Source organism: Sciurus vulgaris (genome assembly GCF_902686455.1).
Source record: "Sciurus vulgaris genome assembly, chromosome: 10".
NCBI lineage: Eukaryota > Metazoa > Chordata > Mammalia > Rodentia > Sciuridae > Sciurus > Sciurus vulgaris.
Genome location: NC_136470.1, coordinates 50,770,242 through 50,795,321, shown reverse-complemented (window position 1 = coordinate 50,795,321; position 25,080 = coordinate 50,770,242). Strand labels below are relative to the sequence as shown.

The 25,080-nt window shown below is 37.5% G+C and overlaps 1 protein-coding gene across 2 annotated transcripts in view; it reads right to left on the bottom strand.

Annotated features, from left to right (window-relative positions):
* The window catches only part of CEP97 (centrosomal protein 97), a 55,426-nt gene that overhangs the window by 7,250 nt on the left and 23,096 nt on the right, over nucleotides 1-25,080 (bottom strand). The window contains exons 2-10 of one of the 2 annotated variants that reach the window (XM_079101385.1): nucleotides 17,620-17,787; nucleotides 15,219-15,361; nucleotides 14,409-14,567; nucleotides 13,219-13,320; nucleotides 10,944-11,057; nucleotides 10,232-10,398; nucleotides 5,310-5,474; nucleotides 4,456-4,589; nucleotides 3,267-4,035 (exon numbers count right to left, since the gene is read on the bottom strand). In XM_079101385.1, coding sequence (XP_078957511.1) covers nucleotides 3,267-4,035; nucleotides 4,456-4,589; nucleotides 5,310-5,474; nucleotides 10,232-10,398; nucleotides 10,944-11,057; nucleotides 13,219-13,320; nucleotides 14,409-14,567; nucleotides 15,219-15,361; nucleotides 17,620-17,662 — 1,796 coding nt within the window. In that variant the 5' untranslated portion in view covers nucleotides 17,663-17,787. Of the gene's footprint in view, nucleotides 1-3,266; nucleotides 4,036-4,455; nucleotides 4,590-5,309; nucleotides 5,475-10,231; nucleotides 10,399-10,943; nucleotides 11,058-13,218; nucleotides 13,321-14,408; nucleotides 14,568-15,218; nucleotides 15,362-17,619; nucleotides 17,788-25,080 lie in introns of those variants that run through there. The other variant, XM_079101386.1, reaches the window with a different exon arrangement.

Genomic DNA, 25,080 nt, shown 5'->3' with positions numbered 1-25,080 from the left:
ATAACAGAATGAATCAAACAATATTGCCCTATGTAAATTTATGATTTTTAATTAAAAATTAAAAAAAAGATTCCCTTTAGCTAGAGCAAAAAATAAATAAATAAATAAATAAATAAATTTCCCAGTCACACACAAGAAAGCGGGTGGAGGTGCAGAAAGCATTTAAATAGTTAAGGCTCAAACTTAACATTCATAATCGCATCTTGAAACATCCTCTTCTTAGAGACTAGCAGGATTAATCCCATCAAACTTCACTTTCCCTGTTTGCCCCAGTTCCAGATGTATTCTTGCTATCAACAGACCTCTGGGATATATCATTTCTCCTTATTCACTAAAGTCTTAGCTCTGGACTCACTGCTGCCATTTCCATACATCTATCACAAACTCAAGATTCCCTTAGTTATCAAACTGTCACTACTGTTTTGATGCAAACTTTTTTTGTTGTTTGTTTTTCAGAGCTGGGGATCAAACCCAGGGTCTTATGCATGTCAGGCACGTACTCTCTATCACTGAGCTATGCCTCCAGCCCTTTTCTGAACTTTGGCCCACTTCTCCACTTTCTCCAGCCCCCTCAAGACATTCTGTTATGCTATCTGGTGCTTCTGAATTATGCTCAGTAAACTTCCTTACACATTCAACCTCTCTTTGAATTTTTCCTTGGCCAAAGCAGACCCACTGTGAGAGCATTATCACTCTCAAGTGGAAGGTACTTTTTCCTCTCATTCATCAGTCAGAAAATTGCTTCTCACTGCTGTTTTCAAATTGTTGTTTAGCCTCCTCTTTTAAGAACTCCTGCTATCCTATCCCCAAAACTTTTTGACAAGTACTGACCTCCTACTATCTTGTCTCCATTCACTGACATCTCAGCACCAGTCATCCCCTCTGCCCAGTTCTATATCATTTTTGGAGGTTACAGCATCCACATTATATTCTATCTAACAATAATTTACCCCAAATTAGTCACCATTGTCATAATCTCACCCCAGACTGAATCATTTTGGTCATGTCACTTTCAAAAATTATTCCAACACTAACTACTCGCTACCTTCCTATCCTTCCAATCTATTTGCTCTGGCAACAATCTAGATCTTTAATCTTCTTCTCCAATCCAATGACCCTTCCCTCCTCCTTCATTTCCCTTTTATTTAAATTCCAAGATCTGAAGTTACTACCCTTCCCAAATATCCCTTTCCCTTCCCTCTTCTCTACCATATATAGCTGGGAAAAACCATTCCTGGCTGAACCAAATAAACCATGCCTGAAACAGAGAACAGGTGGGAGTTGCTGATGAAAATCACACAACCTGACTTCTTCTTTGAGATGGGTCAATGTTGCCTAGGTTGGTCTCCAACTCCTGGGCTCAAGTGATCCTCCTGCCTCAGCCTCCAGAGTAGCTGGGTGCACCGCCACACCCAGTTCATATTCACTCAAGTGAATTCTACACCTCATACCTCATACTTCAACCCTCACTTCTCTTCTCATTTTTAAGTATGGACTGCAACTGATACGTTACTGAAAAAGACCACACATCAGACAGGACTTTCCCATGCTCCCACCAGCGAACACACCACCTTACATTCTCCTGCTTCTACCTCAGGCCACTTCCTCTACTTGCACTTTGGATCCCTTCTTCTTGCACCTCAAGAACGTCAATCCCTTTTTTCTTCCACACCATCAGTTTTTCCCCTTCATTGAATCATTCTCATCAACACCTAAACATCCATTTTTTTTTTTTTTTTTGGTGCTAGGGATTGAACCCAGGGCCTAACTGACCTACATCCCCAGCCCTAAACACCCATCTTTAAAAGAGAATCTTCCTTAACTCCAGATTCTCCTCCAGCAATCATCTACTCTCTTCTTAAAGAAACACTTCCCAAGAGTTGGCTACACTCATTCTTTAAACTCTTTACCTCCCATTTACTATTCGACCTATTTCAAACTGGTTTTCATCATCCCACACCACTAAAGGTGCTCTTAGGAAAGTCACTGTGCAGCAAAGGGTTAACTCAGCAGGACTGACATTCAAGCCTGCATGTTCCAAAGATAGGACCTGCCGCTGACAGACTCCTGAGAGATAAACTTCAATCTGAGTCACTGGAATATCCTGTATATCTTTGTACACATAGAGTCTTGAGTCACACAGACTGTTTATGCCAACAATGTGATGCCTAATGAATCCCTGTTTTGTTCACCTGGGGCTCTAGGCCACAGTGCATCAGTATGACTTCTAAGGAGCCTGATGTCTGAGTAGTTAAGGTCACACACATAAACACTCAATCCCTATGACTGACCCCCAAATAAAAACCCTGAACACCAGTACTCAAATGAGCATACCTGGTTGGCAAGAATTTGTATGTGTTGTCATACATCATAGCTGTGAGAATTAAGCCCTGTATGTACAACACAACTGGGAGAACACAACTGAAACTTGTACCTGACCTCTCCTGGACTCTGCTATGTGCCATTTTTCTTTGATGATTTTAATCTGTATACTTTTGCTGAAATAAACCATAACTATAAACAGAAGAATACTCCAGAGTTCTATAAGTACATTAGCAAATCATGACACCAGAAAATAGTCTTAAGGGTCACCAACACAATTACCAACAACCTCCAACTGCTAAATCTAGTCTAGTTCTCTCTCCTTCCTAAGGCACTTGTCATCTTTCCTGAAACAACTTCCCCTGTGGAACTGGATATTTATCCTCTTAGTTTTCCTACCATTCAGGTTATCCCTTTCTCAGTATCCTTTGCTCCTTCTCCTCTTCCATCTGACAATTTGAATAAATATTGCTAGCTGTAATGCTAATGAAACCCTAATTTCCTTGGGTTGGCGGTCAATAAATCATGTGAGCCACGGAATTAAGAAATAATTCCTACTGTAATTGCAAAATTTTAGTTCCTTTTAAGTTCCTGCTATTTTCTCTAAGTCTTATGCCATCTACTCTCTCATCTTCTCTTTCTTTTACTTATGCAAATTTGCTGTATTATCTGGACCTTTTTATGTTTAGAAGTATACATGCCTTTATAGTTCACATTGATTCAACATTTTGTGTGATACTACATCCATGTACCAATTCCTCTGCAGAGGATTGGGATGCATATGACAAACTGTACTTTCAAAATGTTTTCAGTCTATTCTCAAAGACAAACAAGTAAGCCAACAGTAGCTACATGTCATGAACAAAAACACAGTGTTTCAAACGACTTAAGAATCTGACACCTTCAAACCAACAAAACAGAACCCAGAGAGATTTCTGACCCACCTCCTTACTTCTTCAGTTAAGCAGACAATGTGTTCCTGCATTCTGCGCAGTCGGATTTCATAACGCACCTCTTTTGCTTGAGGATTATAGTTCCTGGCATAAAAGCCCCGCCAATGGGCCTGAAGCTTTGTGGCTGCTTCATTCAATTTCTGAAGTGTAAATTTATCTTGTCCCAAACCAACAGATCTTTGGGTTAAAATCCTGCAGGGAAATTTCTCTGAAGTTGTTTCAGACATGATTTCCTCACTATCTGTTTCTGAATGGGAGACACTGTGTCCAACTGACACAGATGTTAGACTGTGGTTATCATCCTTCAAGATAGCACTGATTATTGCTGGCTCAGGACAAGGTAACAGCCCAGCTTTTTCATTTATCTCTGAACTGATCTTACTCTTCAGCATCTGAACAGAATTTTCATTTGAACCCCATGAAGCCTTTTCTTCTTCTTTATCCAAATCCTGGTTTTCCAGCCCCTTCACAGATTCATCTGCAACACCATCATCTTCGAGGCCCAAGTTAATGCCCTGCAGCCTCAGCTCAACTGTAGGTGATACTGGAGATAGTCCTGATGCAACTGGCATAAATGTAGATTCTGAAGAGAGAAGACTACAGTTTAACTTGTCCTCATCTGTCTGTATGTCTTCCAGGTGGAGGTCATTTCGAGAATATCTTGTAGCATGTGTTGAAGCTGGAAAGCTATTCTTAACAGTATATAATTGATCATCATTATTGCTTATCCCAACCCAAGAGTTGACTTGGATGACAGGTTCTAGAAGAATCAACAGAGTTATCACTTAAGTCATTGAATAAAGAGTTTTGTTAGTTGTATGCTTTTAATGAAATCTATTCCTTGAAATATAGTAAAATACAATACAATGTTTTCAATGATTTCCTCCAATATACCTAAAACATCAAACCAAACATTTTTAAGAATATGAATTTTTGTAATAATCATAATACTCAAAAGCCTCAAGTCCATACAAAAGGTTTATGGTCCTTGAAATGTTTTTAAAAATTAGAAGCCATAATTATATACATACATATGTACATATACATATATAAAATAGCAGATCCAAATGATCACTGAAGTTAAATGAGAATTTATAAAATATGTATTTTTTCTGTGTTATGATACCAAATAAATTAAATGACCTGAAGAAAAATGATCAAAGATAAATTAATTTCTTACCACTTTCCTGGACAGTCTGGCAATCTTGAACTGGGCTTGAATGCTCAGGTACAAGGGGTGCCCTTGTTTCAACAGGAGCAAGAGGAGATATCTCTTCATTTTGGCTTTGGTTCATCAGTTGCCTCTGGTGAAACCTAAAAATCAATAACATTTGATGTCACCCAGCATAAACCAAAAGAGAAAGCTCTTGTTCTTCCTAGGTAACAATGTCAAAAAGGTAAATGTTTATAAGTTTACAAAGCAAGAACCTTTAATCACTGGCAAATTATAGTCTCATTTGGAAACACTAAAAAAAAAAAAAAAAACAAGGTTAAAACATTTTTAAATTACATAGACACCCTTATATACACATTTATACACATACAGAAACATTTCAAGGCAGGATCTCTGATAAACAAAGAAACTACTGAATACTTCTATCTATACTTCTTAATATACCCATATGACACACCTACATTAAAAAGTCTTTAAAAACCCATATGACACACCTACATTAAAAAGTCAAATACATTTTTTTTGAGGTGCTGGAAATTGAACATGGCAGGCAAACACTCTACCACACTGAGTTACACACCCTCCCAGCCCCTGACAAATACATTTTTTTAAAAGTTCCATTCCTCCAGATTATATTGCTTGGCTCCTCCCCATTGAGAAATTATTGGTAATACAGATGCCACAGAGCAAGCTACACTTGTGTGGTTCAGCTTTCCAGCAGGACTACTGCACTGACAAGGGGCATGAGTGCCTGGAGATGTAGGCAAAAACGCTGGCTTCTGGCCCACTATAACCATACAAAAGACTTAGAGGTATTTTCACTTGTAAATTCATCAACTGCCACAAATAAATGGGTTTACCTCTGCTTACTCAGAATCTTCTCTAGTTTGGCATCCTCTGCAGTTTGAAGACCCAGTGTAGAAGTGAGAGGGCAGACTGTAGCTAGATACTGAACAAGCTGGATATGCTGGCCAGGCCGATATGCTCTCCCCTTGCCTTGACTATAGAGCCATTCAGCTTTTAAACTGGAATTGAAGGAAATAAAAAAGAGATGATGACACTGGGGTGTTCAAAATACATTGTTAATGAGATAAAAGATCTCTACAATGAAAACTGCAAAACATTGAAGAAAGAAATTGAGGAAGACCTTAGAAGATGGAAAGATCTCCCATGTTCTTGGATAGGCAGAATTCATATTGTCAAAATGGCCATACTACCAAAAGTGCTACACAGATTCAATGCAATTCCAATTAAAATCCCAATTTCTTACAGAAATAGAGCAAGCAATTATGAAATTCATCTGAAAGAATAAGAAACCCAGAATAGCTAAAGCAATCCTTAGCAGGAAGAGTGAAGCAGGGGGTATCCCAATACCAGACCTTCAACTGTACTACAAAGCAATAGTAACAAAAACGGCATGGTATTGGCACCAAAATAGACAGGAAGATCAATGGTACAGAATAGAGGACACAGACACAAACCCAAATAAATACAATTTTCTCATTCTAGACAAAGGTGCCAAAAATATGCAATGGAGAAAAGACAGCCTCTTCAACAAATGGTGCTGGGAAAACTGGAAATCCATATGCAACAGAATGAAATTAAACCCCTATCTCTCACCCTGCACAAAACTCAACTCAAAATGTATCAAGGACCTCGGAATCAGACCAGAGACCCTGCAGATTATAGAAGAAAAAGTAGGTCCAAATCTTCAACATGTTGGCTTAGGATCAGACTTCCTTAGCAGGACTCCCATAGCACAAGAAATAAAAGCAAGAATCAATAACTGGGATAGATTCAAACTAAATAGCTTTCTCTCAGCAAAGGAAACTATCAGCAACGCGAAGAGAGAGCCTACAGAGTGGGAGAATATCTTTGCCACTCATACTTCAGATAGAGCACTAATTTCCAGAATATATAAAAAACTCAAAAAACTCTACACCAAGAATTCAATCAACAAATGGGCTAAGGATATGAACAGACGCTTCACAGAAGATCTACAAGCAATCAACAGATATATGAAAAAACGTTCAACATCTTTAGTAATAAGAGAAATGCAAATCAAAACTACACTAAGATTCCATCTCACCCCAATTAGCATGGGGATTATCAAGAATACAAGCAACAATAGGTGTTGGAGAGGATGTGGGGGAAAAGGTACACTCATACATTGCTGGTGGGGATGCAAATTAGTGTAGCCACTCTGGAAAGCAGTGTGGAGATTCCTTAGAAAACTTGGAATGGAACCACTATTTGACTCAGCTATCCCACTCCTTGGCCTATACCCAAAGGACTTAAAATCAGCATACTACAGAGATATAGCCACATCAATGTTCATAGCTACTCAATTCACAATAGCCAGACTGTGGAACCAACCTAGATGTCCTTCAATTAATGAATGGATAAAGAAACTGTGGTATGTATGTACAATGGAATATTACTCAGCTATAAAAAATAATAAAATTATGGCATTTGCAGGCAAATGGATGAAACTGGAGAATATCATGCTAAGTGAGATAAGCCAATCTCAAAAAACCAAAGGATGAATGATCTCGCTGATAAGCAGATGATGACACATAATAGGGGGTGAGAGGGGGGCAAGAATGGAGGAAGGAGGGACTGTATAGAGGGAAAAGAGGGGTGGGATGGGTGGGGGGGAAGGAAAAAATAACAGAATGAATCAAACATCATTACCCTATGTAAATGTATGATTATGCAAATGGTATGCTGTTACTCTATGTGCAAACAAAAACAACATGTATCCCATTTGTTTACAATAAAAATAAATTAAAAAACAAAAAAAATACATTATTAAGCAACAATGATCGTCCTTCTTAAGTTTTATAAAACCAGTGGATGTTTTTCATAAATCCACTCAAGTCTTAAAAGTCTATCCTTCTGACTCACTTCCTTTACTCTAAAAAAGTTTTAAAGCTTTTTTCTTAGGGACATTTCCATAACATTGAATTAATGACTCCAAATATTTTTAAATTATTTGCTAAGGAGCAATGAATATTTTCTCCATTCACTTTATCAAACTGAAGTACCTATGTAAATTAATTGCATTTAAATCCATTAGTTCATAAGGACAATTTTTAAAATAAAGAGCTAACTAGTCACAGAGAATGCTAGTAAACCACCAACTTATTTTATAAAAGTGGAAAATAAAAGCAATAATTAAATACCATTAATTCTTTCTTTCCTATACAAACTATATCAATGGGGAAAAGAAACTTCATAGAATTATTCCAGTTAAGAAATAACTGAAAGAAAAAATTAGAGTTTCACTATTTTGCAACCCTTAATCAATTATTTTAGGTTTTGATCATGATCATGTGAGACAACCAGACACTGGATGCTATCCAATAGAAGACACAAAGCAGTCCTCCCTTCAAAAAAATCAAACCTGAATCTGCTCAAATCTTCATATCCAGTTGTCAATTTTTGGGTAACACAAAAGAGAAAACAAATCAAAGGACATAGGAAATAACCAGCAAAATTAGCAGACAATGGAAAACTCTTTAGGCCAAATAATTCAATTTCTTCAACAACCAAGGCGGTGGGGGAAGCAAAGATAATAAGAGAGGATAAAGAGATTTAAGGGATTAAGGGAGTCATCTTGGACATCTGGTTAAGTCAAGCCTTCAGATCACTCGGTCCCCATGTGTGATTTGACTGCAGGGATATTAGATCCCAAGTGAAAAATCACCCAATCAGCATAATTAACCTACGGAGCATGCAATAATAATTAATTGTTATTTTAAGAAACTAAAAATAGGAATTTAAGAGCAATATCAACCAGTTGCAAAATATGGCCTTATTTGAATCTTATATCAAAAAATCCACATTTAAAAAAAAAAATTTTTTTTTAAGTCATTGGTGGACCTGTATTTTTTATTTATTTATATGCAGTGTTGAGAATTGAACCCAGTGCCTCACATATGCTAGGCAAGCACTTTACCACTGAGTCACAACTCCAGCCCAAAATCCACATTTTAAAAATATAAAAACTATTAGAAATGCAAGCTCTGATTGAATATCTATAATTACAAAATTATCCTTAATTTTTGGGGGGTACCAGGGATTGAACTCAGAGGCACTCAACAACTGAACCACATCCCCAGTTCTATTTTGTATTTTCTTTAGAGGCGGGGTCTCACTGAGTTGCTCAGGGCCTCACTAAGTTGCTGAATCTAGCTTTGAACTCTCGATCCTCCTGCCTCAGCCTCCTGAGCAGCTGGGATTATAGGCATGTGCTGCTGCGCCTGGTTAATTATCCTTAATTTTTTGAGATGTAATAATAGCTTTGTGTTTACCCCTTTAAGAGCTTAATACTAAAATATTCACAGATGAAATATGTAAACTAAGATTTCCTTCAAAAAAATACAGAAAAAGGGAGAGTGAATGAAGGTACAGAAATTAAACAAGGCTGGCCATGTTGAAGTTGGACTACTATGGGAGATCATTATCTTTGTTCGCCTCACCACATTGCCTCCCAGAAATGAAAATGCTGCCAGTATAGAAAAACATAATAATTATATCTTCTTTCTCCTAAATGAAGATCCAGAGAAGATAATTCAAGTAAATCTATATTCTAATTTTAGAACTAATCAGTTTGAAACGAAATAAGATTTCTTTTCAAAGCAACACTTAACTGCAGGAAAAAGGAAAAGCCAACCTTTTTAAAGGCAAATTAGAGCTGACATATATCCCTTAATCTGTACCAGCACCACCACTATTTAGCTCCTGGATGCCACTCCTCACTGCTTCCTGCTCTATCCAGCAACTACATGAAATGTCAGTAAGAAGGAAAAGGGAAACACTGCAATATGCCATTTATCCTCCGATCAGGAAACCCCTCAAGTAACCTGTCTGTGGTACAGAGGATTTTAAAAAGTAAGGGAGAATGCAAGTACTGTGTTCATAAATGCATGTGTGTATGTACTAAGAGCAAAAAGTGAAATAAAGCATGGTTAAAAAAAAAAATAACTTTCATCTCATTCCCTCGAATTCCACCCCTCTTCTCCACATTCTAGCTCCTTATCTCTTATAACACATTGATTCCACTGATCTTGTGCTAGTATCCCGATGACTCCACCTTGCCAAGCTCCCAGTCCAAGCCACAGAAACCATCAATGGTCCAGAGATGGGGAAGTTCTACTTCTGCTGGTTCACAGGTATGAGATGGGGAAGACCAATCAGTATGTCTGCTATTAGTTCCAAATTACAGCTCTGCATGCATTATAAAAGGTAATTGGGTTAATTTTGTCAGTTTTTTTTTTTTGGGGGGGGGCGGTGCTGGGGACAAACCCAGGGTCCTGTGCATGCTAGAGAAGGGCTCTACCACTGAGCTACATCATTAGCCCTAAGCTCTAAGATATCATTATTAACATTTACCTTAAATATGTGATAGGTTACAAGCTTTTGTGGAATTGATCTGAGATCCTCCACAAAACCTATAACCTCATTTCTATGCAAAAGTGTTTCAAGTGCCAAACAACTGATTAAGAAAAAACCTCTTCAAAATTAAATTAATATAAGTTGGGCACTAATTTAACTCATTACCCACAACCTCTGGGGCTGATACTTATTTCTTGTACTTTTTTCAAAAGGAGGAGACAATCCTAAATAATCAGCATATAGTCTGCTATTTGATTGCAGTAATGCTCTTTTAATTTCTAAATATAATTTTAAGAAACAGTCAATTTATTAATCTCTAGTATGTTAGAAATCTTTTCAGTAACTTCCATGATTAATGTGATATTAAAGAGGTCACATTCACCTTTCTTTCTGAGAAATCACATATCCATCTAGGACTCTCAAATTCAAGCACCAGCTGACAATGTATGGTCGATAGTCAAACCCGGGAATGGATGGTGTTGCCATCACACAAGGATTGTTCATGATTGACAACTGCTTCAATTCAGTTAAGGATGCCAAAAAAGAGATCTGGAACAAAGGATATATATTGAACAAAATGGACTGTTCAGTGTCAAGCACGGGGTTTCCACTGATTACGCATCTTTGGCAGCATTTTAGAATTTAACAATTTCCCCCTTGTTCTGAAAAGCAACAAGTAATACTCTTCCATTAGCAACTGATTTCCAAAATTCCAACAATATGGCCATTTGTCTTTGCTGAATAGATTCCCTTAGAAAGTAGCAGCATTAGGAGAGAGATCCCCATTTTGAAAACATAACAGCAGGAAGGTGGATAGGGTGCCTTAGTAACCCCTGTAATGTAGATGTCTCACTACCACCAATCACCTCCCAAGGTGATAACTGCAGTATTACAAATAAAATTAAACCTTAATGTCTGACTTACATCCAGAAAAGGTAGGAAAAAAAATAATGATCATCTAGAGGCAAGTGTTTCATCCTGATGGCATTTTCTTCCAAGAAGCTCACAGTCTAAAAGTGAGCTCACTAACCTCTCCAATGCCTCTCCTGGACTTTCCAATGTCCTGGATCTCACAGAATATCTTCAAATTTTACCTCATTTAAGTCCCGGATTTCATTTTCTGCCAAAGACAGTATAGCAAGACTTCTGGGTAGATAAGCAGGTGCCATTCTAAGCGAGGTGATGATGTTTCCATGTAAAAGCAGGGTCTTGAAGGTAAAAACAGTATGAATTGCCAATGAATAGATTACAAATAAATTGGTCAGACAACATCAAAATGACATATGCAAAAATAAAGGAATCTATTTTGTTATACTTGTCATTGCACACAAAGAATACTAATACTTAGAAGGGTCCTAGGAGGTATTCTGTTCCAATCTTCTCTTTTCATGTCAGCATCTTAAGTTCAAAAAAAGTTAAGGAATTGTTCAAGAACACATGTTTGATGTAGTAAATAGCAGGCTGTGAGATTTACCTTATTTAAATCAGAGAGCAGTGCCTGCCTTGTATGCACAACGCCCAGGGTTCAATCCCCAGCACCGCAAAAAAAAAAAAAAAAAAAGGAGAGCAGTTTCCAATACTCTCATTCATTTCCTTCAAAACACCAAAATAAAGGGGATAAAGTGAACAAAAAGTCATTAAAACAATCATATAGGGACTAGGGATGCATTTCAGTGGTAAAGCACTTGCTTGGCATGCACAAGGCCCTGGATTTACTTCTTAGCACTGCAAAAAAAATTAATAAAATAGTCCATATTTTACAACTACATTCTTCTGGAAACTAAAAACTGGAGGAAGCCAAGTGCACTGGTGCATGCTTATGATCCCATTTACTCGGGAGACTGAAGGAAGATCATTAAATTCAAGGCCAGCCTAGGCAACTTAGCAAGATCCTGATTTAAAAATGGAGTGAAATAAAATTTAAAAGGCTGCAGAACTAGCTCAGCAGTACAGTGCTTGCCTACCAAGTGCTAGGCCCTGGGTTTAATCCCCAGTACCACAAAACAAAACAAAACAAAAGCTAGAGGAAAGCAGAATGTGCTACTTGGATATGAGGCTAATGCAACAATCAAGAATAAGAACAAGACTCAATATTCAGGATTCTGATCTAATAAATCATATTTCCATTCCAGAAAAAAAAAAAAAAAAAAAAAAACTAAAGTGCTCCATTATTTTTAGTTCATTTGAATTCTCTTAGCATCTAAGAGGGTGGTATCTGTCTACATCAACTTGTTTAGTATAGTTATTGCTAAAAGTGATTTCTGCTGAAAAAACACAGAGCTAAGATGCTGCTTCTGAGGCATTCTGATGCTAGTAATCTCCAATGAATCAAAAATACAGAAAAGGCCCCACATTTTTTTTTTTGAAGCTGTGATTTCATCTGTTGATTACATGATACATTACCCTTCATTAAAAAGTACTATATGCTGTGGGTTGGGGTTGTAGCTCAGTGGTAGAGCACTTGCCTGACACATGTGAGGCACTGGGTTTGATCCTCAGCACCACATAAAAATAAATAAATAAATAAAATAAAGGTATTGTGTTCATCTACAACTAAATATATTTATTTTTAAAAAGTACTATATGCTACATGTTAATTTTTTAAAAGAAGGTGAAATTAATTGATAATTAAATAGTAACGACTACTAAAAAAAATGGCAATCCTAAGTGTCAAAAAAAAATAACAAAAAACAAAACCAAAAAACTAAGCTCAGTCAAGCATGGTTGTGCACACATGTAAGTCCCAGTCATGTATGGCACCAGCTCTTAAGAGGCTGAGGCAGGAGGATCACTTGAGACCAGGAGCCACACAACAAAACATAACAACACCCCACATTAAACAAAACAAACAATAAAAGGACTCAAGTTCAGGTTATGTTACATTCAACCTTACCAATGTATTATGTACTATATAACTAAAGCCACTAGCATTTGCTGATTGAGCATGAAGGAAATTCCATCATGTGCTGAGAATGGTAAATAAGAATTAATTTTAACTATAATAATCACTTCCACATAAAACAAATCAGTTACAGAAACTAACAACAAAGCCAGGCATAGTGAGGTGTTCTTACAGTCCCAGCATTTGAAAGACTGAAGTAAGAAGATTGCTTGAGTCCAGGATTTGGAGACTAACCTGGGCAACATACTGAGACTCTGTCACAATAAAAAGAAAGAAAGAAGATAGAAGAAAAGAGAAGAAAAGAACAATAAAAAATGTCATACTTAATTTTGGTACTCTAATAGAATTCTTATCAAAATAAAAACAATCTGTTCTTCATATATGGGAGAGAGATTTTAGGCTAATCAGATGACATTTTCTTGGTATTTTGAATAAAATTTCAAAAATGACACAGAAAACATACTTACCTTCAAGGATATTAATTTGGACAGATCACCTATCTGGGGTATATTATTGTCTGATAAATCAAGGTGTTGTAGGGCTGTGCAGCTATTGATTTGTTCCATGGCCTATCACAAGAAAATTATCACATTATTTAATGCACTCAAAATCAAAATGAAATTCTTTCCTAGTTCTGTAGTTGAAAAAGTTGCCTACCAAATCTTATTATTATTAGAAGCAGGGTGGCAAAGATGAACAAGAGAAAGAGGAGTGCTAACAAAATTTAGTAAACTGTCATGCTACAAACTTCCACTTTCACTATTCCTCTATGAATAGAGGACTAACAGGCAGTTCACACCATCCCAGATATTTGGTCTGAGATAATAACATAACATGATATAATAATATAACAACATAATAACATGAAAACTGGTACAGAACAGAGCTTACAGGTTTAGAATGTAGCCAAATAGTCTGGATTTAAATCCTGGTTCTGCAACTTCCTGGACATGTGGACTTTAGGCAAGTTATTTAACTTCTCTGTGCTTCAATTTCTTCATCTATACGGTGGGCATCATAACTAATTCTATCTTATAAGCTGTGGTGAGACTAGGAGATTAACAAGCATAAAGTGCTCAACAAAAGGCAGTTATAGGGGCTGGGGAGATAGCTCAGTCGGTAGAGTGCTTGCCTTGTAAGCACAAGGCCCTGGGTTCGTTCCCCGGAACACACACAAAAAAAAGGCAGTTATAACTATCATTTAATCTAGTCCAGTTAGAAATAAGACAAAGAGACACTTATTATCCAAAATTATATAGTTACAAAGTGGTAGAAGCAGGACTAGAATCCAGATCTCATGACTTTTAAAACAGTATATTCTCCTTTGTACCATTAAATATTACTTAAAGCTTAATTCAGCAGGAAATAAACACTCTCCTTACCATTCTATTTGTTTGATGACTTTTTTCCTAAATATAATAATATAGATTCTTATACCCATTTAAAAGAATACTATACTATGTGTTTAAAAATGAGAGTTTTTTTTTTTTTTAAGTTTATGTTAACAAATGTTATTCTTGGAGAGTGGAAGTAGATAGTTTTTTTTTTTTTTAAACATACTTGTTTTTATACTGTTTCAATTTCTTTTTTATAGAAAATAGATTTGTAATAAAAAAACTAAAAAACCTAATTACTATAAATAAAATACACAATTTACCTTGATATTATTTCCTGCTAAATTCAGCCATTCCAAATGTACTAGTTCCTTTAGTCCTTCCACATAGCCAATACTATTATGAGGCAAATTTAATACACGAAGTTGGGTCAGTTTGGCCACACCCATCATCCGAACAAGCCGATTATTAGCCACTGACAACTGTAGAAAGAAAACATATCATTGTTATTATTCCCAGGAACAAACAAACAACTATATACATGTGTGTGTATGTGTGTGTGTATACATGTGTATATATGTGTGTGTATATTACTTTCACATTACAGTGGTTTAAAATACACAAATCAAATTTGTACCTTTCACTTATATTAGATTCTAAATCTATTATCTACTGTATAGCTATTAGTTTTTTTTGTTGTTCCTAAGCAACAGAAAACACAGGTAAAACTGAGTGATCAGACCTCCTTCAATTACTAAAGACATTTTTAACAAAGCAATAACTTGAGAATGTAAGCTGAGTCAAAACCTAGAACATAGTCAGACATATAGTACAGACCCAAAACATTTTTTGAATGATGACTGGTTGAATGAACTCTACTGTAGTCAGTAAGTAAAAAGTTTGTCTTAACAACACAATATTTTACCAACATAAAATGTTTTCTTTCTTTAACAATGCTTCTTTCTCTAGTTTACTCTAAATGTAGCACAAATGTGTTGTTACATAAAAATTTAAGGCAACATTTACTGCTTTCCAGGTTTGCTGAGTTACTTTTTGTCAGGTTATAGTATTACTTTATTTTGTTTAATAATGCATTACTGCTATATAACTATTTCACAGATAGCATCACCCACCTGTATTAATCGTTTGCATTTCTCTAGATTTTCCAATTTAATAATTTGATTTTTATCCAGAATCAAAGTGTGAATATCAGCTTCACAGGGTAAATTTGAACCTAATTTCTGTAGTCCCTGCCCTGACCAATTGATCACTGATCCTTGAAAAGAGAAGAGAATTCGTTAGAAAAACAAAAATATGACAGCTGAGCAGAGGGATGGAATTATACTAATTAAATCTCTATACAAGTTAGAAAGTATTGGAACATAATAAATATCAATATTTTAAAGCTCCTACCCATCGTCCCCACCCACAAGAATGGAGTCCTAATTAGAATAAGATATATCTTATGCTTGTAAAAGTTTTTTAAATTCATTTTTATTGTAAACAAATGGGATACATCTTGTTTCTCTTGCTTGTAAAATTTTATCAGTATGGGGCTGGGGAGATAGCGCAGTCGGTAGAGTGCCTGCCTTGCCCTGGGTTCAATCCCCAGCACCAAAAAAAAAAAAAAAAAAAAAAAAAAAAAATCTTATCAGCATGGATTCTACTGTCGTATAACTAAGAAGAACCAATAAAATAAAATTTTAAAAATTTAAAGCTAAAGCAATCTTGGAAGCTCTAAATAACCTCAAATTCAATAACTAAGTTTTCCTCCGAAACACCAAGTTAAAACTAGATTTGGGATATTCAAATTTCGATGAAGTAATACTTGGAAATTGTTCACATTTAAGTATAAGCTATTACTTCCATATTTTGTACAAAAGCAATAATGGCCTTTTTTAGCGGAACTGAACTTTTAAAAAAAATCTTTTTTGTAGTTGAGATGGACAGCATGCCTTTATTTCGTCTATGTATTTTTGTATGCGGTGCTAAGGATTGAACCCAGTGCCTCACATGTACTAGGCAAGTGCCCTCTGTCACTGACTACAGCCCCAGATCAACCTACTTTCAACCTAACTACAGGCCTATCCTTAAGTGCCCAAACTATCTGAAAATCAAAGGCCAGTTCAGTTAATTCTTCTATAAAATGGAATAATACACCTATTTCACTAGGTTGGTGCTGAGGATTAAAAGACAAACCAAAAGAATAGAGCTGGCCCGAGGTCCGACACACAGCTCTCAAAGCCCTTTAGTGTAGCATAACAGACGTTCAGATCCTGGCTCCACCAGTTAACCACTGTGGTATCCTAAGCACACTTGGGCTCACTTTTTCTACTATTGTAAAACGGGAATGATGATAACACCTGCCTTATAAATGCTGTTCTACACACACACACACACACACACACACACACACACACACACACACACACATGAGATAAGCAAAGCATTCGGGCTCAAAAAATGTCGCTCTATAACCGTTAACTGCTACCATCGTCAGTTAAATTCCCTCGGTGGGCTATAGAGGTGAAAATTTTTAAAAGCTTCTATCAGAGGGGGCGCGCCCAGAGAAACTGCCAATTTCAAATTTATACCCAGATTAGGACTACTGCAGGAAATAATCAGGCGCGACTGCTCTCCCGGAGGGTCTCAGCATCTCTTTACCTAAGGTCTCTTAGCATGTGAGGGGTCTTGTGGCCCTCGGGGAACGATGAAAGCTGCGTGCTGTCCCAGAAATGTGCAATCTAAGAGATCGAGATCTCTTAGAACCGTCTATCGACTCCGGCCCCAAGAATTTACGGCTCCCAGACCCAGTCCCGGGTCTGAGTAGTGGAGACCAGGCTCCATGTCGGTGCTGCCCCGGATCCACACGGCGGCTGCCAAGCCTCGGTGTCGTAACCAAAACAAAGGAGCTCCGGTCCGGCGCCCACAGGCTACCTCCCGGACACAGCAGCACCCACACCTCGCGCTCTGCTGAGCAACGCTCAAACCCCACCCAGGATGCAGAACAAGGGGTAGAGAACTGTGGGCTCTGGATCACCCCTAGATTTTATCACTGCCATTGGCCACTTCCAAGGGTTCCAAGTCAGTCTACGGAGAAGAGTCTGAGGAAATGGTTCCTGAACGTTCTTGGAACTGAGGGCTGGAAGAAGGACGCGTGAAGTCTAAGAGACTTATCCTGCAAATTTCCTTTGGGCATTCCGAATTCAAAGTAAATGTTTAAGAAAGGTCACCGCAGTCCGAAGCCCACCGCCCAGCTAGGCTTGGGAGCGCGGGACAGGCTGGCTGGTGTCGCGAAGGCTCCTGGGGACTGAAGTCCTCGGTACGGCTCTCGCCCAGCCGCTGCGGAGCTGGACAACTCACCGGGACTACAACTCCCAGAAGGCAGCACGCCTTCGCGTCGCCCACAACTCCGCATCAAAGGAACTGGTCCAGAACTGCACCTCTAAATCAGGCTTCTCCTCTCTACCAGGAATCTATTCATTTCGGCTCATTGGAGTAAACCTTGAGATGTTGGGGTAGGAACCGCCTTACCTTCTCCGGGAGGCAAAGTCGCATCGGCGCGTGCTACAGCCATACTTGCCGCTTGCTAATAACACCAGGCAACCGTCCTCCAGCCGCTCTGTGGAGCTTGTGGTCTGCGGGAGAGGCGGAAACTACAACTCCCAGGATGCACGGCACCCAGACGGTTCAATTGGCTGCCTAATGATGTGAACCCGGGCCAAGATGTGAGCGGTAGTGAGCTCAGGAGCCCTAGTCGACTCCTTTATTTGACGGGTGAGCAAATGGCATTGTTAGATGATCTTTTCACACCCTGCCCAGGTCTTTGCGAAATTTGATGCTTTTACCATAGGGTTGATTATAAGGATGTTACTTACTGAGGACGGGATTTGAGAGGTGATTGTTAGAAGTCTCAATGAAGGCTGCGCCTTCTTGTGAAAATTAAGATTTCGTTCAGTTCAACCGTAGGAATACCTTGGCGATCTTTGTCCAAAATGAATTATCTAGTTGGAAGGGAGTAGGCTCACATTTTTTTATATACCTATTACATACTAATTAGTGTGATTATAAGTATGAACTTAATATTTCAGAAATGGAGAAAGAAATGGAAATTATAATCTTCAGGAAGGACTTGATGGGGGGAAGCGAAATTGAGCTAGGGCTTAACACATGGGCGGACTTTAAAGCAGTTCAGGAGTAGAAAGTGAAAAGACATTAGCATAGACTGAAGGTAGAGAGTGCTAAAGAAGTTGTGCTTACAGGGAGTGAGAAACTAATGTTAGTACCACCGAATATACGAAGGGAACTTCCACTTTCTTTTACCAGCTCTCCCATTTCTTCTTGAAAACTTTATACTGAATTCCCCTCTTTCTCAAATGATTCTGTAGTCTCTGATAATTTATTGCGAAAATCAAGTAACTCAAGCATCTAGATTTTCAGGCACATGATTCTGTTAAGGACTCCCTCCTTCCCTGCTTCTAATACCTCTGGCTTCATTTGCCTTAACTCCTTTTCTGTTTCCCACGGGATTAGTCTGGAGCTAGTTCTGAAGAGGCAATAAGAAGAATTCTTTCTCCGTTAAGCAAGAGAATCTTTATCTAACACACAGTCGTATTATATGTGTAAGAAAAAAGCAATCATGAATATTGCCTCCTACTAATCCCTGTTCTTGGTGTCAACTAAAATAAAAAACAACCAGTGAAAGGTTCTCCAAGGAATGATACTTATTTGAGAATAGAACAGTCTTGTGATGGGAATGTGTACACCATTGTAAACTATAGGCATATCTGAAACCATGGAGAAACCTGAAGAAAAAAGCACCCTCTCCTAGACCTAACCCTTCACCTTCTCATAGTTAACCTCCAGTCACTTTTCCTTGCACCTCAGCTCATACATACCCCAAACTTGAGACTTGCTCTCCTGGCTGTACAAACTTGGCCACATGGTGAAAATACGCCATGTGTTTTGCAAAACTAGACATTTCAGTGAGTGGCATACTGCATGGCAGGCAAAATTGACCTGATTTACTAACATATTCTAGGAAGTTGAGGGAATTGTGTTTGTTGTCGTTGGTTTGGTTTTGTGGTTCTGGGGATCAAACCCAAGGCCTGGCATGCTAGGCAAAATGCTCTACCACTGAGCTACATACATCCCTAACCCAAGGAAAAGTTTTTAAAGACAAAAGTGAAGATTACATCAGATATTTTGAAACAATCTTAGTCACAAAAGTAAATTTCAAAAAAGTGGTGTCAGTCCAAGGTGAACAGTTGCGGGGCAGATGTTCTTGAAAAGTGAGGTTTTTTGGTTTGTTGGGTTTGTATATGGTTATGGTGGCATTTGTGCAAGCTTGTAGTTCTGCCAGATTCTTTTATGAGAGTTATTATAATAGAATCACGAAGAAGAACCCTTCCTTCATAATCCTCCAACTTTATTTATTTATAGTTGTTGTTTGTAGCATTGACACAAGTGACTCCTTTTTATTCTGACAACAGTCGCATTTCTTGCACATGTGAAATGAGCCATGATGATTGAAGAGACTATCTAGCTCAGGGAGAAAAGGTTTGCAGTTCTGTCTGATTTAGCAAAGTAATGACTTGGGAGGGAATTCTGGGAGTTTAGAGAATACTTCAGAAGCACAGATTCCTGCAAATTTACAGCAATAACTGAAACAAAGTTTTGTCTGGTTCAGCTGTCCTGGGATCCTAATGGCAGAAGCATAGTCATGGCTCTTAAAAAGGCCAGCTGTTGGGACTGGGGAGATAGCTCAGTCGGTAGAGTGCTTGCCTTGCAAGCACAAGGCTCTGGGTTTGATCCCCAGCACCCCACCCCCCCCCAAAAAAAGGCCAGATGTTCCTGGGCAGGGTCCCACATGCAGAAATGACCCAGCAGTCCTTCAATCACAGCACAGAAATTCTTTTGTGCTTCAGATACAGATGGCTACCCCTTAACTAAATTGCTTCATTTTCTGTATGTTAAACCCTACAAGTTCTGGAAAAATTGGAGCATTCTATTAATTAAAACTGTGAGCCTCTCAGCAAGGTAGTATTTCTTTGGCAGGGCCCAGGGCCTACAAGAAAGATTTTTGTTTCTATCAGCCCAGTATACCTGATCCCCAGCAATTGCCCTGACTCATCTTTGCTGTCTCTAATTCATCTGCCATTGTGTTATTGGCATGAACCAAGTTAAACAATGCTTTTATCATATTAATCCCCTTCTCAAAAGCTTCCCACTTGAAATTCAACTTTCAAAGGTCACTATCAATTACTGGCCTCACTCTACTTCCCACCATTCAGTCCACTAGTTTTCTTTTGGTGTTTTTGATTAAGTGATTGACACAATGGAGCTAGTGTTTTAGAAAAGTTAAACTGCTCATATAACAAGGGTGAATTGAAATGTAGAACAGCAGCAGGAAGGAGATTGTTGTAATACTGGACTTCTGGAGAATATCATATATGTTTAGATAACACAAACTTAAGAACTAGGTAGACAAAAACTGGAACATTAATGAATAGTACAATTTGACATAATGAAGATGATTTTCTAATTATATGTTAAAGAAATATAATAGTTCTCAGGTTTTAAAACTGTTACTTATGTAATAATGAATTGTAATACTGTAAAGATTTAGAAATGTGCCATTTTTTCAACAATAAAAAAATCACTAGCCTGGCACAGTGGCCCATGCCTATAATTTCACCTACTCAGAAGGCTAAGACAGTAGGATTAAAAGTTCAAGTCCAGCCTTGGCAATTTAATGAGACCTTGTCTCAAAGTCAGGGTGTAGCTCAATGGTTAAGTACCACTGGATTTGATCCCCCAAATCATACACACACAAAAAAAATCTTAATGCAAATGTTTAAGTACATTAAATTAAACATGTCCTTTCTTGGTTATTGTTCATTGATAGATCTTTAAGGTCTTGCAACTTTGTCTATGAACCACAACATGGAAGGAGACTGCTACTATGAAATATCCACTTACAAGTCATCTAGAAGCCCCAAATGAGCATTAACTTTCCTGATTATCTATTATCATGATTATTTATCTCCTGCTTTATGCTAGACTTTGTGATAACTACTTTACATATACTAATAATTTCTTCTAATTTTGCATATTTTTATGTGTAACCTGTTTACACATAGAAATATATGTGATATTTCTCTTAATCTTAGACTTGTAATTTAAATTGTGCTTTGCCTTCTGAAAAATGGCAATAATTTGCAACCCATTTTCAACACTGTGATAATTCAATTAAATCATCTTTGAAACCCAAAATAGTGTCTCTAGGATATGGTAAACCCAATAAAAGAGAATGATTTTTAAAATTATTATTACTAAGGTGGTACTGTCCAGTAAAAATGTATACTTTTTAATGAAATTTTAAGTTTTCTAAGTCATATTTTAAAAAGTAAAAAGAAAAGAAACAGATATTGTTTTCTTTAACCCAATATGCTAAAAAATATTCACCTTTAGTGTTAATGTTTTTACATTCTTGCTTTGTTTTGTTGTTTTTTTTTTTTTGTTTGTGTATAAGTACTGGGGATTGAACCCAGGGATGTTCTACCACTGAGCTAAGTCCCAGCAGTTTTGTTTTGTTTTGTTTTTTCACTTTGAGAAATGGTCTCACTAAATTGACAAGTTTGGCTTCAAACTTGCAATCCTGTCCCCTCTTTCCAAGTTACTGCAATTACAAGCCTGTGCCACTGTGCTCAGCTACATTTGTTTTTAATTATGTCTTTAAAATTCAATGTATATTCTACACTTACAGCATGTTTCAGTGAAGACAGGCCACATTTCAAATGCAGCCTACATGTGGCTAGCAGCCTACCATATGAGACGATTAAGCTCTAAGGGGTGCCTTCGCCTTGTATTTTACACATTATTTTGTGTTCTTGGATATTTAAAAAGTCAAGTATAGTTCATACAATCAAAAAAACAATAAAAACAAAGAGTCGGTTGTTCTGAATTCAGAATTATGCATTTATTCTTTTAATAGGAGTTATACACATGATGGTAAATCCCAAAGAGTAGAAAGGGTTATATACATGTGTGTTGTCTGTACACTGGTCTAAAAGAAGGGTCACAGCTCTTTGAAATTATGGTCTTGCAGATATAGTCTGTAAACCAAAATGAAATTTGGAACCAAAGTAAAAGAATTTCAAAAATAAAATGCCACAATAATATTTTAACACAGGAACTAGCTATTCCATTATATTATAAGGAGGTTCTAGCTGAGTTTCTGGCCAGAGATTGGTGTGGACAAATAGGAAGCTCTGTCAGGAAGAGGAAAACAAAATAGGTAAGGGATCAGTGAGTGATTGCCTCTACCACTCCTCTAAAGGTGAACTGGTAACCCATTCTTCTCCAAATAATGAAATTTCAGGAGGGTGGATAGAACACTCTTATCCTAAACAGAATGCATGCCAATGGCCAAAAATAATGATTATAGGAGAGTTAACCTTCTCAAGATGAGATTCTAAAATATTTTATTTTTTTCTTCAATATATCGGGAAGATATGAGAAGAAAAATAGGTAAAGTTTAGATGGATTTCAAGAACAAAGCCACTGTGCTGGCAGTTATCTTTATCTACTTAGTTAAGGAAATTGTCTTTTGTTCAGGAGTAATAAAGGAATCCTTGATGTTTTAATTCCATCCCTTTGATATTTTTTATAAAAGGTAGTAAAATAATAAAAGTGATTCAATTAAAAATTAAGTGAATGTTTTAGAAGTCAGCATAGTCGTGCCTGCCTGTGATCCTAGTGGCTCAGGAGGCTGAGGCAGGAAGATCACAACTTCAAAGCCTCAGCAATTAAGCAAGTTAGAGAGACCCTGTCTCAAAAACAGGGATGGGGGCAGGTCTCAAAAAAAAAAAAAAAAAAAAAAAAAAAAAAAAAAAAAAAACCCAGAAAGAAAAAAGGAAAGAAAATTAAGTAATTTTTTTTCTAAATCTAAGCTTTTTTTTTTTTTTTTTTTTTTGTTTTTGGGTACCAGGGATTTAACACAGGGGCACTTTACTACTGCACTTTTTTAGTTTTTATTTTGAGACAATGTTTCACTGAATTGCTTAGGGCCTCCCTAAAATTGCTGAGGCTGGCCTGGAACTTGTGATCCTCCTGCCTCAGCCTCTCTTAACTGCTGGAATACAGGCATATGCCACTACACCAGGCAAAAATTCTAAGCTTTTAAGCCCTCAAAATATTCCAGCTGGGTGGGGTTGCAAATTAGTGCAGCTACTCTGGAAAGCAGTATGGCGATTCCTCAGAAAGCTTGGAATGGAACCACCATTTGACCCAGCTATCCCACTCCTTGGCCTATACCCAAAGGACTTAAAATCAGCATACTACAGAGATACAGCCACATCAATGTTCATAGCTGCTCAATTCATCATAGCCAGATTGTGGAACCAACCTAGATGTCCTTCAATTGATGAATGGATAAAGAAACTGTGGTATATATATACAATGGAATATTACTCAGCCATAAAGAATGATAAAATTATGGCATTTGCAGGCAAATGGATGAAACTGGAGAATATCATGATAAGTGAGATAAGCCAATCTCAAAAAACCAAAGGACGAATGATCTCGCTGATAAGTGGATGAGGACATAAAATGGGGGGTGGGAGGGGTTAGCGTTAGGGTTAGGGTTAGGTTTAGGGTTAGGGAGGGTGGCAAGAATGGAGGAAGGACGGACTGTATAGAGGGAAAAGAGGGGTGGGAGGGGTGGGGGGGGAAGGAAAAAAATAACAGACTGAATCAAACAACATTACCCTATGTAAATTTATGATTACACAAATGGTATGCCTTGACTCCATGTACAAATAGAGAAACAACATGTATCCCATTTGTTTACAATTAAAGAAAAAAAGAAGGTGGTGGGTATCCATATTGATTTAGGAGAAAGGCTGTAGCAAAGTGCTTGAACCAGACAACCTAGTGGGGGATGGACAGGCAGTGCCAGATGTAAATGGAACTGTAAAGGAAAAGAAGTTTTTCTCTAGCAAGACTTATAATCTTTTTGTGCCTTTCAGTTTTCCCTGGGCGGTGAAACTGTCCTCATACTCCTCAATGGTTGTACTATTATTTATTTAGTACCAACTTTATATGTATCATTTTAATAAGTTCTAAGGATGATGTAAGAAATATAAACTTTTCAAGTATGTAAAAGAAGTCACAAATTTTAAAATAAAAATAATCAATAATTACAAAAAAAATACCAGCTGTACATTAAACTTATGAAAAGTTATGCCAGGCTAAGTGGTGCATGCCTGTAATCCCAGGTTCTTAGGATGCTGAGGCAGAAGGACAGCCTCAGCAACTTTAGGGAGACCCTCAGCAACTTAGCAAGAACCAGTCTCAAAGTAAAAAAAATATAAAAACACTGGGGATGTAGGCAAGTAGGCAAGTAGTAAAGTAGTAAAGTGCCCCTGGGTTCACTTCCCAGTACCAAAAAAAAAAAAAGTTAAGTATGATTGTTCATTTATATGTCAACTTGTCAGGGCCACAGTGCCCAGATACACTATCAAACACTTTTCTGGACATCTCAGTGGGAGTATTTTTGGGTGAGATTAACATCAATTCATGGACTTTGAGTAATGCAGATTGCCTCCATAATAATGGGTAGGCCTCATTTAATCAGTCGAATGCCTGAATAGAAGAAAACATTGCCCTCCCTTTAGCAGGAGGAAATTCTGCAGCAAAGAGCTTTGAGATTTGAACCACACATAGCATTAGCTCTTTTCCAAGTCTTTAGCCTATCAGCCTACCCTGAAGATTTTATATTTACCAGTCTCCAAAATCTCGTGAGCCCATTCCCTAAAATCAATCATATGTACAATCTCATTACTTACAGGGATGTGTTCCAAGAAATGTATTAGGTGATTTTGTTGCTACATGAACATCATAGAGTGTATTTACACAAACCCACATAGTAAAGCCTACTACACATCTAGGCTTTATGGCATAGCCTTTTCCTTTTAGGATACAAACTAGTAC